Consider the following 17,196-nt stretch of genomic DNA (forward strand, 5'->3'; position numbering starts at 1 on the left):
ATTCAAAGCTGATGTAAGAAAGGGGTCAGAGTTAAGCTTTATGAGAGAGACGCATGAGGAGTACCGCTCATTTCCAACAAAGACGCACTAGCCTTTCCCTGCTCAAAGACTCACTCAACAGTCAGCGTAAAACCTCAGACAATTTATATGCTTTTTAAAGGATGACCCTGTAAATATTTTTCTGATCCCTAGTTGTATTTTACCAGCTGGTAGAAAGTTTTCATAGATGGTAGAAACTAACATAATTTTTTAACAGTACATTATGCTGTAATTAAAGGGACAAATAATTTGTAACAAATTATACTTATGAGAAACTTGATTTCTGTAACAGACAATATTGTGAATGGTACTACATGGTGACAAAAGAACCACAGTGTCATGTAACAATAAAGTACAATACACACCGCTTTGAGATCTATGAACTGCTGTAGCACTCAGATAATCCATAAATTTTATTGCTTGATGGTATTAAAAATGAATATTAATATGGCATGATTAATGTAAAAAATAAGCTCTATTAAAACATGCCAGAATAATCACATATTCATGTCTACCATGAGTCGCCATGAGTCGGAAGCGACTTGACGGCACTTACCACACACACACACACACACACACACACACACACACACGTCTACCAAGTAGTACATTATTTTTTCCTACAGTAGGGTGGATCAAGGTTTCAGATCCTGCAGCAGGAGATTTCCCTTACCTGTAAAGCAATACAATTCAGATTTTTAAATCCCCCAATAGTCTATCCCCTTTTCTGAAACATTCATAGAATCATAGAATTTTCTGAGACATTCTTTCAAATGCTTAATGTACCTGTGCATAACACAGTTCTTAATCTGTGCAACACATCTGAAAGGGTGCCAGATACAGAGTGTTTTTTTTCTAAATTTGATAAATATGTAATAAGAAAGCATTACTTAGAGGCAAGAGTTGCTAGCACTGATTAGTCTAGGATGCACGGCCATGTGCATCCACCATATTTTATAATCAGGGGAAGTGAGTGGCAGAATTTTAAGTTTTAAAAAGACTAACAAACACACTACCAGATAGACTACATGAACATACCTAAGTGTTTACTAGCCCAGGATGGCCCAGGCTACCCTGATCTCGTCAGATCTCAGAAGCTAAGCAGGATCGGCCCTGGTTAGTACTTGGATGGGAGACCACCAAGGAAGTCAAGGATTGTCACACAGAGGCAGGCAAGGGCAAACCACCTCTGAACATCTCTTGCCTTGAAAGCCCGACGGGATCTCCATGAGTCAGCTGTGACCTGATGGTACTTCCCACCACCAAGTGTTTAATGTGACTGCTAAACTATTTTTAAAGGAACTGTCCTTTGCAAGGCTGTGTTGATCCAACTGTGTGTCAATGTTCTCAATCTGGAGCAGTTTTCAAACTGTAAAAGCTGGCTTTGTGCTTCAGCCATGAAAGTGAAATCATATTAACATATCCCTGGATGAATATGAGGGAACATTATAACAATGTTATGAACACATTATAACTAGACCAGACTGTTCGTTCATTAAGAGATCTAAATTAACCTGTATGGAACAGGAAAGACCACATTAAATGGTCTTAAGTGTTACATTAAAATAAAGCTGAAAGAGCACTGGATGCTGCAGTAACTTCAACATGGCCTTCAGGATATCCACAGCTGGTTTGAAAAAAAAGACAAGTTGAAGAAAAATATATGCATAGCCAGCAGGAAAAGTACTTCTAAATAACAAATTAAAATTTTGGTATAATAGTAGATACAAAATGCAGTACAAGATTACTTTTTTGAAGTTGTTTTATATGTTTAAATGTCAATGACCTACGCACTAGCAAAAGTCACACTTCAAGCTATTTTCAGTTCTCCTTTCTTCTAAGAACAATTACTCATATTGCCAGGCAGCCTGCAGAAGTCTGCAGACTGGCCAATGAAAATGCATTCCGCTTGCATTCATTTAATTCAGGGCACTTGTAGTCAGCCTCTATCTCACATGGGACTCACATGAACACACATGAAGCTGCCTTATATTGAACCAGGTCTCAGGCAGAGGACTTTCATATCACCTACTGCCTGGTCCTTTTAACTGGAGATGCCGGAGATTGAACCTGGAACCTTCTGCATGCAAAGCAGAGACTCTTCCTTCAAAGGCAGATTTAGAGATCTCAGTTTTCTACATGCTTCACTGAAAACATACCACAAGAATAACCAAGAAAATAAAAACAGGACATTGAACTGGATCTAGAGATCTTTCAGTAGAAAGTGCTGATGGCTGTGGATCTACCCCTCCCCTTTCTCCTCCTCTCAACACTTCCTTTCTACCTCAAAATAAGTTATTCTGGGGGTTGTGGGACCCTCATAGAGCAAATCCCATGCAGGTGGGGGGTCTGCACTGAGGAGAGGGAAGGGGGATACTGCTGACTGAAAAGAAAGGAGAAGTTTTGACTGCTCCCCCTCCCCACCAGCACTCCTGGCTGTTACTCCTCAGGGCTCCAAGACCAAAGAAACAAGCTTTCCTGGGGTTGGAAGGGATTGCTGCAGGGAGGGGAATGATCTGTGATTCTTGTTTGGTCAGACCACTGGTTCTAGCCTGTTGAATGGCATCCTTATAAATAATGCAGCTCTAAGGGGAAATCTTGTTGCTTCATGTAAAAGGCAACAGAGTTCACACAAAACCTCTTCTTTACATGGGGATACAACAGGATGAGTATCTGTGTCTATCGAGGTTAGGTTAGCCATGAAAAACAGAGAAATGCATAAAGGAATTGTTATGGCCTCAGACCAGACCCTGGGGAATCCTGGAACACCCCCACATGGGGTACAGGACTACAGTTGGTGTGCATAGGATGCCACAGTGCCATGTAGCCAGAGACAAAAGTGTCTCCTAGCATCCATCTTGGTTGGGCAAAGCTGAAGTGAACTGTCAGGGCTGCAGATGTGCCACCTCCTCCTCCTCGGATGGAATGTCGCAGCGTCTCCATGAAGACAAAAGAAGAAGAGGATAAGCCATTTACATTCCTTTACCTTTCCTGCAACAGATCGCTCACGCCCTGCCAAATCCTGTCAATCCATTCACATGTACCCTTCAGGTCCATCCTGTCTCTGGTCAAGTTCCTCCCTGCTTCACCTTCCAGACCCCCACATTAATCTCCATCACTCAATGCTCTGATACTTGATTCCAAGCACCCAGCCATCATTTTTATGATGTTCTTATTCTCTGCACCCGATTAATCCTATCGTGGGCAATCAAGTCTTTTGTCACTAGCAATGTGCAGACATTGCCAGTCATAGCCTCCAGCTACCTTTTGGGGCATAATTATAGCACCATGGCCCATAGTCTTTGCTAACACTTCCTGAATCCAAAGTGTGAAGCCACAATACCTTGTGTGTGTCCATTTTCTTAGCTAGAAATGCTGGTCATTGCTAAGCTTTCTCTCCTGCTGCCATTCTGGACCTCATTTTTTCAGACGGTAACTTTAGCCTGCTTGGGACGATCAACCCTTTACTTTCTTAGCTCTGTGTATGTTGTGAATTGTTTGTGTGTATGTGTGTTTTACGCTATTTGATTACCTTTTAATAAAATCCTTAAAATTCATCGTTATTGGATTTCTCTCTATTTGGCTCACTCACCTGGGACAGAATTGGTTAAAAGACCCCACACACACACACCAGCCTCTTGCATAGTTCTATCTAGTCTCCAGCTAATTTCCCCCAATAAAGGAGACTCCTGTGGTTGGTGTAACATAAAAATGTATTTTGTTAATACTGTAAGCAGGATTTTGACTGTCAAAGATGAAGATGCTATGATATTACTAAGAAAAACATATATTATTTTGCGTACTTCTCTTGCCCCTCTCTCTGGCTGGGGAAGGGGAAAATGAATGGATTGAAAGCAGGTACTAGATACTGAATACCCTGGACTTTTAATAATTACCCCATGACCACATTTGCTTTACCATTTAGCAATGAGGTAATAACATTCAGACCAAATAATAAAGTATTAATTGCTTTGGTGATCTAAGAGCTTCCTACCTACTGAAGGAAAAGAAGATAATGGTTGCTGAGCAAAATCCTTCTAACGTTGATATTCCACCTGTCATCAAACTACTACAATTTGTGCCTGTGGGAAAAGATGAATTAGGAAAACAGTTCCAGTGCCCCCAGCTGGTCTACTAGGCTAAGGTTGCGTCCAAGGCACACTTACTTGTAAGGATACCTCACTGAATCTAATGGAATTGATTCTGAATGATTTGGATTGAGATATAAAATAAAAGTTTTTAAAAATATAACTTCTACTTGTATCAATATCTTGGGCGGACTCCCTTAAAACTCCTTTCTTCAGTGGACAAGCAGATGCAGTCTGAAGACTTTATTTCTTTATATTCTCCCCTCCCATTTGCAAGTACATTCTAAGTGGTATATGTACACTCCCTATGTGAGTATATGCATGCATTAAACACAATATAAAGGTAAGACTAGAGTTGGCTGATACGGCTACCAATAAACAGAATTTAAATGATGCAGTCTATGAACTAACAGAAATGTGCTAACTAAAAGCCCTGGCTAAACACAGGAATTTGCATCTCTCTCTAAAAATGGAACAATATGTACTATTGCAGTAAGCTATTTCTTACATCTCTATTTCTCTTGCCCATGAGGTCAGCCAGTTTCCCACAGCATTTTTCTTGATTCCCATCATTACTGAAAATCAGTTTCATATACCACCCCTACATTTTTTTCACTCCAATATATCAGCATTTTTGCCACTGAGTAACTGAAACAAAAAAGAGTTCAACCACCTGATTCTTGAATGCTTCCCTTACAACTTGTAATGGAGGGGGGCAGACTGGGTGGTGAAAAAAATGAGGAACAGCAAGCCCCAAATGATGCAAGCTTGTTTCTGAAAGTACGTTTAACTTTTGCCAGTGCTGGCATCATTGCTTGTGAGAGGATTGTCTAGCGCTGGAGCAAAAGACAACAATTCCTACCAAGAGAAGTAAGTTATTTTATTCCAGCATTTGCCTTCCAGATCATCCTTATCAAGCTAGCCATAGAAATATTTGGTTCACAGAATAATCCATTTAATTAGCCTTGTATAAAATACAGTTTAAGCTATGTGCTTTGATATTTTTAGGAGAATGTGTATGTGTGTGTAAAGTGCCTTCAAGTCGCACCCACTTATGGCAACCCCTTTTGGGGTTTTCATGGCAAGAGACTAACAGAGGTGGGTTGCCAGTGCCTTCCTCTGCACAGCAACCCTGGTATTCCTTGGTGGTCTCCCATCCAAATACTAACCAGGGCTGACCCTGCTTAGCTTCTGAGATCTGACGAGATCAGGCTAGCCTGGGCCATCCAGGTCAGGGCATGATATTTTTAGGAGAATGTACTGGACTATATTTAGCACGATAAAAGTACAGGTCACTAAAACATAATACAATAACATGTAAGATTTCAAGAAAAACACTACTGTTTAGATTTTTGCTAGTAATTCATTACTGATTTGCTAAACAAGACATACCGAGTATCTGCTGAAATATTTTCCAAGTATGATGGTAGCTGTCTAAAGAAGTGTGTAATTTATTCCATCAGTGTAGCACAGCCTGCCTTTATCTTCTTCTCTATACCTGCCCTCCCATGTTTCCAAACATTGCATGCGGTGTAGTCAGTAACATTTCAAAAGCAATGTAAAGTGTGACATAGAACTGTGTGTGACCTATGGTGCTCCTGCTAATCCTCTGACTTACTGTTTGAACTGAGAAGGATCATCGTAGAGATGTATCTAAATAACTTATGGGTGTCAGGGATGCTGATTCAGCAGATTTGACATCTGAAAAGTTTTCTCTAGTCTTTATTGCCAAGAGAACTGTACACAACTTTAATCCTCTCAAGTTACACACAGATAAGTGTAACCAAAACATAATCACCACCTCCACACCATGCACTCTATGGGTAATTTTGTTAGAGAAGAGACCCTTTGGTAGGTCTCTTCTCCACACCATGCACTCTATGGGTAATTTTGTTAGAGAAGAGACCCTTTGGTAGGGGTGATTTGGAGCAGAGAAATGTCAGCGGGATAGGGAAGTTTTAGTATTTCCATTAAGTCAGTGGTTCCCAAAGTGGGCAGTACCACCCCCTGGGGGGGCGGTGGGATTATCTAGGGGGGCTCTAAGAGGCAAGGGGGCAGCAGGGGGTGCTACAGGTGGGCCTGTGTTGTTGAATAGGGTAGGGGGCGCTGGGGTTGAGTTTGTGGAACCAAGGGGGCGGTGGCCCGAAAAGTTTGGGAACCACTGCATTAAGTGCTCCTTTCCCCCTTCACTGAGCTCCATGACTGGGTTCCTTACAGCCATTTACCTTCAAAATCCTTTGTTTGGAACTCTGCAAGGGAACAAGCATCATGTATTGAAGGAGTTAAGGAGTTGGTCCTCTTCTTCAAATTCACCTTTCCCAAAGCAGCACCGGTTTTTGTTTTTTAAAGCAGCAGCCCAAGTTTTGTTACAGGCAGTTGCTTATGTTTCATTTCGCTCGCAAAAGGACTAATAATAGAGTGACCTGCAAAAGCTTTGCTTCTTTGTTTGACAGTCAGCATAGTATAGTGGTTTGAGTGCTGGACTAAGACCTGGGAGGCCCAGGTTCAAATCTCCATTCTGCCATGAAGCTTGCTGGGTGACTGAGGACCAGTCACTCAGCCTAATCTACCTCATAGGGTTGTTGTTGTGATGATAAAATGGAGAAGGGAAGGATGATGTATGGCACCCTGAACTCCTAAGAAAGGGTGGATAAAAAAGTATTAAACAAATAATAAATAAGATAGACTTTGAACAGGTTTGCATAGGATAGTACCAGGAAAAGAGAAAGTGCATCTTCTTTCAGTATGTCTGTGATCTTGAGCATTGGAGAACTTGTATCCCTATGCTGAGAAGCACGATTTTCCTTCTTTGACTATGTCACTCATCTTGCAGTGGACAAGAATTACACATTTTTCTTTGCACAAGATCTCCCACATGTGGAAAGAGGGTCATGTACTTCTACATCACATGCAAAGCCATTTACTAAGTAAATATTATACTAGTTATAAAATATTTGTTGTGCTTTCAAAATCTAAGCCTAAAGACACTTTTATTAGCTTCCAGCGTTGCAAAGATTTTCTGATTCACTAAAAAGGCATTTTCTTGCTTATTCAGGATCAGTAGGATTGTCAACTGCCAGGTAGTAGCAGGAGATCTTCTGCTAATTCAACTGATCTCCAGCCGAAAGAGATCAGATCACCTGGAGAAAAATGGCAATTGAACTCTATGGCACTGAAGTCCCTTCCCTCCCCAAATTCTGCCCTCCTCAGGCTCCGCCCCAAAAATCTCCTGCCGGTGGTGAAGAGGGACCTGGCAACCCTAAGGATCAGACCCAGACTAAATTGGCAATTTCCACCATTTTCTTCTTCCCACTGCAGACTCTTCTAGGTCGTTCCTCCGGGTCCCCTATCCTTAGGAGCAGCATTACAGGAAGATCAGTAAGCAATAGTGTGTGGTGGGGGGAAGCGGAAGGCTGGAAAGTTCTGTTCCACTGATGGGAAATTTAGTCTGAATCCTACCCTGAGTGTCTCCATAACACCAATTCCTTAAAAGAAAAGACAGATACTCTATAAAACATTTGTTTATCAGATTCTCTTTTAGACCATGAATGGAAGTATCAACACTACCAGTGAGACAACGCCATTCTCTGGACAGTGCCACAGAGACACCAGAGTTGCTCAAGTGGTATTTCCAATCCTGTACGCCATTCTTTTCCTTGCTGGATTTCTACTTAACAGCTTGGCTGTGCTGGCTTTTTTCAAGATTCCAACCACATCAAGTTTCATTGTGTATCTTTGGAACATCTTGTTTTCAGATTTCATCATGACACTTATGCTGCCCTTAAAGATTCTGGCTGATTCCCAACTGGGACTGTGGCAACTTAAAGCCTTCGTTTGCCGTTTTTCAGCAGTGGTGTTTTACAGCACGATGTACATCAGCATAGCGCTCCTTGGGCTCATTTCGTTGGACAGATTTCTCAAGATCGTTCAGCCATTTAGGAAGGTTTGGTTGCGAACTGTCACAGCAGCAAAAATTCTTTCAGGACTTGTATGGTTGTTCTTTTTCGGCCTCGCCTTGCCCAATATGATTTTGTCAAACCGCAAAGCTACACCACTCTCTGTAAAGAAGTGTGCTTTGTTGAAGAGCCATCTAGGACTGAAATGGCATGAAGCTGTTAGCTACATATGCCAAATTGTCTTCTGGACTGTGCTGATCTTAATTCTCCTATTTTATGTTGTTATTGCTAAAAAGATATATAGCTCTTACAGAAAAACTCAAACAGCAGAGTGCAAAATTAAGCAAAGAGCCAAGGGTAAAGTGTTTATAATTGTAGCTGTTTTTTTCATCTGCTTTGCCCCTTATCATTTTGCCCGGGTACCCTATACTCTAAGCCAAACTGGCAAAACCCGTGACTGTAACATACAGAACCAATTGTTCATTGCTAAAGAAAGCACACTTTGGCTGGCAGCTACAAATATATGTATGGATCCCCTTATATACATCTTATTGTGCAGACAATTTGTAGAAAAAGCCTTCTGTGTTAAAATGCGAAAATCTAAATGTACAAGTCAGGAAAATCCAAGTATTGCATTAGACACTGGAGTATCTACATAGAGATTTCAACGAGGTGGTTTCCCCTCCACATTCAGATATTTTCACAACAATGTCACCAAATTAAAAGACATTTTAATTTCAAAGGGGTTTTGTTTGATGGTATTTCATTCTGTATTGTTTAAATGCAACTGTTCGAAGGAAGTGACATAATTGCTCAGCTCACTCATTCTTCCAATTTATTCTAATTGATTACTGTCTTATGCCAATCAAATGCCAGATTTGCTATAACAGGCTGTCTTGAAAATTGCACTTGATTATTTTTACTACACTCTAAACATCTCAGTTATGGAGCAATAATCTTTCCCCACAAACTTCAGGATGGTATTATAACCAGCACTTCTTAAACACAGTCATTGATTGGATTAAACCAATAGTATCCTAGCCTAGTGTCATGGACAGACCCAGTCCATTACCCAAGCATCACCTCTTCTCATCTTTCTGACAATTATTTATGGTGCATATTGTACTTTTCCCACAGATGATTGGTAGAGTTCAGATAGCCCTTTGAGAAAGTAGGTCAGAATGCAGGCAGTTCATCCCTCAATAAATCAGCATTGTCTGAACTGAAATGTACTGAAAAGCTATTTGACAAATAAATCTTCATGATACACATATGCTCCTCTGCTTATCACAATGTGCGAACAGCATTGGGCCAGGTTACTGACATATATTAAGGCCTTTTTTTTGTCCCCAAACTGCTGTTAACTTGTTCTCATTGATCCCCATCTGTAGCAAAATAAAGCAAGAAACAGTCCAGTGGCACCTTAAAGACTAGTAACATTTATTTCAATATAAGCTTTCTTGAGTCAGAGTTCGGATAAGATTTGCTTCCATTTGTAGCACACCCTTCCAATATTTCAAATACTCCCAAATTCTGTTTTATATAAAAATTACCAAGTTTGATACATACTTGTATCAAAGAAAGACAAGTTCCTAGCAAGGATGAACACAATATTCAACTTCTATTGAAGAGCCAGCGTGGCGAAGTGGTTAACAGTGGTGATTTGCAGCGGAGGATTCTGATCTGGAGAACCGGGTTTGATTCCCCACTCCTCCACATGAGCGGCAGACGCTAATCTGGTGAACTGGATTTGTTTCCCCACTCCTACACATGAAGCCAGCTGGGTTACTTTGGGCTAGTCACAGCTCTCTTAGAGCTCTCTCAGCCCCACCTACCTCACAGGGTGTCTGTTGTGGGGAGGGGAATGGAAGGTGATTGTAAGCTAGTTTGATTATTTCTTAAGCGGGAGAGAAAGTCAGCATATAAAAACCTTCTTCTTCTACTACTACTGTTATTCCCAGATCCATCATTTCTGAACATGAAGATTACATGTTTGACTTTCTCAACCATTAGTGAGTAACAATCAGAGTGATCTGCTCAGTTTTTAATACATTATTTTTAGGTTAACTTTACACAATTGCTGAATTATATGAATAAATGCAAGTATTCACAGAGATCAACGAACAGCTAGAAGTAACAAGGACATCATTATTAGGAGGTTCTTTTATGCAAGATAATTTTGTTCTATATATAATGTTTTGGGGTGTTTTTTTCAAGTTTGTTTCTGTACTATTTCTTTGTCATTGAAGTTTCAATAAACTACTTTACTATTTTAAAAAATCTGTGTATACTAATGGTCATCCCATCACAATATGGCAATTCTATAGTTTATAATTATGCAAAGTATTGTCCTTTACCTACACTCTGCCAGTCTACTCTCTATCAAGCTATACACTGGGGGAAAATTTAAAGGAAGCTATATTTATTTAACAGCCTACAATACTGAACTGTATTTTTAAAATCTTTTTATTGTTTCTCCCCACTCAGTAAGTCAAAACAAGACGATATGCTATGAAGTAGATTGCAGCTGTCCAGGGTGGAGACAAACCAAAGATAATCAGGGGGGGAAATCGCCTTCCCTTGATCTACAAAGAGCTATCATCTCAAACTTTAGAGAGCTTATACGAAGCTTCACTTCTTTCCTTTTTAATAATTGTGCTACATTTGGCTATTTATTTGGCTATATAGTTGGCAATCCTAGCTTATGTCCTGCAGCAAGTTTTAATACCTAATTACTGCGCAGTCACAGTTCTCTGAACTCTCTCAGCCTCACCTACCTCACAAGGCGTCTATTGTGGGGAGAGGAAGGGAAGGGGATTGTAAGCCAATTTTATTCTCCTTAAACGGTAGAGAAGGTTGGCATATAAAAACCAACTCTTCTTCTACTTCTCCCTCATGCTATGAATTTCACTTCATTAATTTGCAGGAACTATACAATACTGCTGTAGAACAGGTATATACAAATTCACTGTGTCAAGGTATCAGATTACTATTTCAACACTAAGATTGCTTCAGGTAGGGATTATGAAACCTGTCTGAGCTCCATCTGTTGTGTTGGAATAATGACTCAAAATTAAAATCTTCTTTAGTCAGTACAATACAGCAACTCAAAAATTCAGCCTGGGATTTTCTAGGTGGCCTCAGTGTATTTCACATGGTCAGGGCTTGGTGAACAAGATGAGGCAGACTCAGAGCCAAACGAGATACGGCCCAGAAAGCCCATTATTAGAAACACCTACAGGATTTTTAAGGGCTAACAACTGCTGTGAGGAAGAACAATTCAGACTGAACCCAGGGCACCGGAGAAGCAGGGGTCACTATGCCATTTCTCCATACTCAAACATATAAGCTGATGTTTACACCAAAGGGGAAACTTATAGGTATCATACCACCAGTTTTGTCTAGCAGCCAGTTCCAGTACCTTTATGAAGAAGAGTTGATTTTTATACCCCGTCTTTCCCTGCCATAAGGAGTCTCTCACACACACACTACAGGCACCTTGTGAGGTAGGTGGGACTGAGAGAGTTCTGCAAGAACTGTGATTAGCCCAAGGTCACCCAGAAGGCTCCATGCGGGGGAGCGGGAAATTAACCCAGTTCTCCAGATTAGAGTCCGCCTCTCATGTGGAGGTGTGGGGAATAAAACCTGATTCTCGAGATTAGAGTCTACCACTCTTAGCCACTACTGGCTCTTATATTTTCTTCTGTGCTGCCAATAGAAGCTGGGGTGTGTGTGAAATGGAACAAATGGTGCAGAGAAACAGGGTTAAAATCCACCTTCCCTGGAAAAGCAAATTACTCCCCGTCCCAGTGCTTAAGAAGAGGTATGAATTGGCAATAAAGTTCTGAACAGTTTTTTTTCCCCTTGAAACTCTTTTTGGCTATTTATAAAGCTCCAAACGATTACTTAAAATAGCATGTAAATATGTGCTGGCAGGACATACTGCACAACAGCAAGGGGCCTAACCTTAATGAAGGGTGTAACCATGGTATAAAACAAGAGTTGCTTCTTAAGAGAAGGGTGCGCCAACGGTTGAGAAACGCTTGAATCAGCCGCTTTTCGATGTCTTTCATCTTTTATTGGGGAGGACAAATAGCGATTTTTATAGAAAGGAAGGGCAAGCTGGCAGGCCTAAATTAAGCATACCAACATATACTGTATTCAGACTACCAAGAGAAGCTTTAGCCTCAATGTATTTTGAAAATTACATGCCTACAAACTAGCATGCCTACATTTCTTGGCCAAACATATGATGAAGAGCTCATCTGTAGCAGGTGAGATGTTATTAAATGTTTTTGGAGTGATCAAAAAGGGCCAAGTACAGTCCAACGGGGCAAGACCAAGCTTCATTTCCTATGCCTGAACTATATTAGGGAAGAGGATGATGAATATTTGCTTTTTTGCTCAGTAGCTACAATTCTGAGACAACCACCACCACAGCCAACCCTTACAGACAATGATTCTCTGCTAATTGAGATGGCCACAAAAAAAATCACAAATAATTCTTCCCACAAAACGTATGACTGTAAACTAAATTTCCCCAACCATTTTTATGCTCAGCTTTGAAAATTTATTCAAACAATGAATGGGCCCATCACACATATCAACAAACGCTGCTTTTACTTACGTCTTAATATAAGTGACAGGGACTATTCCTGATGTGAAAATTTAAAATGTCTCTCTAAACAGTAACACGAATGAATCAGAATACACCTTAATGAGATTTCCTTATAAGAAACACATTCTTCTAATTGAGATATAAGAATAATTAAGATCAGACCATATCACGATGGGATAGAATACTTTATTAAGAGGCGGACGGAGGTGATGGGGAAGTCAATAAATTTTCCTTTATTTTTTATTTTTATTTAGCACTTAAACAATTATAACAACATTACCTATGATTTAGTTTTTAATACTACGTATATTGTTGTTTGTTAACATGGAAAATTTATATTATAAAAACCAATAAAAAAATTTCAAAAAAAAAAAAACATTCTTCTATACGGTAGATAGATTCCCCCCATCTGAACATTTTATATATTGTCAAAGATAGCTGACAATGCAGAGTGCCTTAAAACCAGTTGTGGCCAACAGTGGTGTTCCACAAATCAAGTCCATAACTTGAGCTAAAGCCAGCAGATGCTGGCATACTAGGGTTGCCAACCTCTGGGAGGGGAGTTGGAGTTCTCCCAGAATGTCAACTGATCTCCAGTCTACAGAAATCAATTCCAGTGGAGAAAATGGCAGCTTTGGAGGATGGACTCTACAGCATCACACCCACTAAGCTCCCTCCCTTCCTCAAACGTCCCCCGCCAGAAAGCTAGATGGTAGTGAGTGATAGTACAATAGATTAAACATATGCAAGGAAGTACAAATCCCACAGAAGGTCTTGAATTGGGAGTCATTTGCAAAGCTGACAATAAGCTTTCATTCCCAGATCCAATTGCATAAAGTTTAGGCTAAAACTAGGTTCTACCATGATGATTAAATTCTGTCTCAGGTGGGCAAATTATCTTTCTTAGTGTGGATATCTCTTTAGTTCATTTTTATCCCAACCTTCTTTAAAAAAATCCCACCCTACCTCAGGATTCTGCATGGTTCTCCTCTCCCCACTTACCCTAGCAACCACCCTGAGAGGTGAGCAAGAGCAGACTGGCCCACAGTCGTGCAGAGAGATTCATGGTAGGGTGCAATTTTGAAACCAAGACTCCCAGATCCAAGTTCAACCATTCTAACAATTGGAGCACTGGTCAAAAATATCATGCATTTTAATATCTTACAAATTCCCAGTGGCTGATTCATGAGAAGTACCATGAACAGATCTCTCATTGTCTGAACACTATGCAGGCACCACATTACCAAATCCTTTTATATGCATTCAAGTGTTGTATACTCAGCCACAACACCACTGAAGAAGCAAAGTTCATGTTTCACCAACCTTCAGTCCCAGATAATCAACTACTTCTCATATGTTCTAAGTATGTTCACTGAATGTGCATGGGGAGGGGAATAGGGCTGACACATGTGTGTTCATTGTAATGTACATACAGATGCCCATGCTCATCATAAAAGAAAACTAATTGTACTACGATCTATCTTTGAGGTTTTAATAGACAGCTATGCTGCCGACACATGATTAAGTTCATTCAACAATGTCTCTGAATAGCTGGTCAGAAGCAAAAAGGCCTTCAGTTCGTTATGTCTGCAGTGGCTCGGAAGGGTAAAAGTTACATCGGAAAGCCCTTAAACTCAGCAGAGAAAAAACACCACCTTTTACTGATCGTGAATTTTCAGGACGCAGTAGTGGTAAGCCTATTAAAGCAAGTACAGTTTACTCCATTGCATCTGTGTTTAAAAGCATAATAAAGATGGCTATTATTAAACAGGTGATGAAACTATAATGGACACAAAACCATCTGTTTAAAGCCTACTCACTTAAATGGCAAATCTGTCCCTGGGTTATATCAAGTGAAACTGCAGGTGAGGACTCACATGACAGAATGTTCCATTCCCTTCAAAAAAAAAGGCATGTTGGAGGAAAGACCATGCTACAATCCTTTACCTTGGCATCAAGTTTTCTACATAGAAGAAAATTTCTATGTTCTCCTTGTATGGCAAGGACCCATCCTGCAGTCTGAAGTGGCAGCACTCACACAGAGATTTATCACCACAACGGAAATTAGATCATGGCAAGGCTGAGAAATAGAAGTCATCTTGTTTGCGGGCAGTGCCGGATTTACGTATAAGCTAAACCAGCTATAGCTTAGGGCCCCAAAAATTTAAAGGAAATAATAATTATTTCACTATTAATATACTTCTTCTTAATTGTATTTCAGTTCAACAATTACTTTGATAAAATACATATTTTGTTACGTGCAAATGGTTTTAGATACCTATTAGGTCCATAAATTACCATATAGCATATATATTCAACACAAAAAACAGCGACGATTTGTTGTTGACAAAGGACAGCTGGACATATAAAGGGCCCCATTACCTTCAATAGCTTAGGGCCTCATCAAACCTAAATCCGGCCCTGTTTGTGGGCTTGCTGGAGGCACCTGGTTGGCCACTGGGTGAACAGACTGCTGGACTTGATGGGCCTTGATTTGATCCAGTTCACCTGGAGAAAATGGCTGCTTTGGCAATTGGACTATATGGCATTGAAGTCCCTCCCCTCCCCAAACCCTGCCCTTCTCAGGCTCTGCCCCAAAAACCTCCCATTGGTGGCAAAGAGGGATCTGGCAACCCTACAGATTAAGAGTCCACCGCTCCAAACCACTGTTCTTAACCACTACACCACACTGGCTCTGAATCTCCCCAGGTACTAATCCAACTCATTGTCTACTATATCACGCTGGTTATCTACCACTACACTGGTTTTCCAAACCTCAAACACAACCTGGATCTATTAACTGAGTTGCCCATTTCCTCAAATAAGGCAATATCAACTTTGGCTGAGGGGCATCTGTGGTTATGAAAACAGAATGGGGCCTAAATAATTAAACTGCCCTCTCTTGTACTGCACTCCTGATCTGAACTGGGGCCTCTTGCTATTTAAGAAGGGAAAACATGTTGGATGTAATCATAGCTTTTAGTTTGGCCCAGAATTACTGTTATGAAGAATTAAGTAGATGTCCTAGAAATCATTGTGCTTAGAAAGGTCATCACTGTTAGACCAGTGTTGATAGTATTTCTATAGTCATGAGGTTTTTCAAGAAACACAACAAAACAGGCAATAAATATTGCTTGTTAGTCAGTGGAACACGTTTGATAGAATGGGTCATAAGAACATGAGAATATAAGAAAGGACATGCTGGATCAGACCAAGGCCCATCAAGTCCAGAGTCTGTTCACACAGCAGCCAACCAGATGTCTCTAGGAAGCCCACAAACAAGATGACTGCAGCAGCATTATCCTGCCTGTGTTCCACAGCACCTAATATAATAGGCATGCTCCTCTGATCCTGGAGAGAATAGGTATGCATCATGACTAGTATCCATTTTGACTAGGAGCCATGGATAGCCCTATCATCCATGAACATGTCTACTCCCCTCTTAAAGCCTTCCAAGTTGGCAGCCATCACCACATCCTGGGGCAGGGACTTCCACAATTTAACTATGTCTTGCTCAGAATATTGTCTTGCTCAGGATACTGCTCCTCATCCCTACTGAAGTCTTCTCTGCCTCTTGTAGGTTATCCGGGCTGTGTGACCGTGGTCTTGGTATTTTCTTTTCTGACGTTTTGCCAGCAGCTGTGGCAGGCATCTTCAGAGGAGTAACACTGGACAGTGTCTCTGCCTCTTCTCAGCTCCCAAAATCTGAAATATTGTACATGTGAATTGTACAAAGCCCAAGGATCTTTTACTGGATTTTGCAGCCCTCCCCCCATTCTCCTCATCCACCTTACATTCCATACCAGGTGTGTCACCCTCCCCATGGAGTTTCTTATTATAGGCAGACTTAAAGCTTGACAAGTCTCAGCTTGCAAGCTGGCAAGAAATGTGCCTAGATTAAAAGCAACTCCAAGGACAGCTTTAACTGTTTTTACACTATAGCAAATTTCATCAGCCTAATAAAACTGCTGCTGTGTCTGGCTAAGCATGTACACATTGAAAACACAACACATCTGTAGGTTTGTTTTGGGGTTTTTTGCCATCAAGTTGCAGCTGACTTATGGCAACCCTGTAGGGTTTTCAAAGGAAGAGAATGCTGAGACGTGGTTCACCATTGCCTGCTCTTGTGTAGCAACCCTGGATTTCCTTGGTGGTTTTCCATAAGAACTTAAGAAAAGCCATGCTGGATTAGACCAAGGCCCATCAAGTCCAGCAGTGGGTTCACACAGTGGCCAACCAAGTGCCTCTAGGACGCCCACAAAGTTCATCCAAGTATGAAACAGGACTAGCCCTGCTTAACTTCCAAGAATGGGATAGCCTGGGTTAACCAGGTTAGGGCACACCTGTACTATGAGGGTCAGAATGGTATATAACTAAACTTAATACATATGTGATGTATTATATCTATGTAATTGGATATCAAGAGAACTTACCTGGTCTTAGGTATCAAAAAATATGATTTTGGATTTAAATTTGTCCTTACACCCAGTGCCAGCCAGTTTTGCTGGTGATGCCTCAAATATTTGATTTTTTTAGAATACAGTGAAGTTTAAAG

At 40.7% G+C, this 17,196-nt stretch overlaps 2 protein-coding genes across 2 annotated transcripts in view; one reads left to right on the forward strand and one right to left on the reverse strand.

The window, feature by feature from the left end:
• Positions 1–17,196, reverse strand: part of MED12L (mediator complex subunit 12L) — a 208,297-nt gene that overhangs the window by 77,076 nt on the left and 114,025 nt on the right.
• On the forward strand, positions 7,672–8,682 carry LOC130477444 (P2Y purinoceptor 13-like). The gene has a single exon (XM_056849394.1). It carries the CDS (start codon positions 7,672–7,674, stop codon positions 8,680–8,682), a length of 1,011 nt encoding a protein of 336 aa, XP_056705372.1.

Source organism: Euleptes europaea, chromosome 5, assembly GCF_029931775.1.
Source record: "Euleptes europaea isolate rEulEur1 chromosome 5, rEulEur1.hap1, whole genome shotgun sequence".
In the NCBI taxonomy this organism is placed as follows: domain Eukaryota; kingdom Metazoa; phylum Chordata; class Lepidosauria; order Squamata; family Sphaerodactylidae; genus Euleptes; species Euleptes europaea.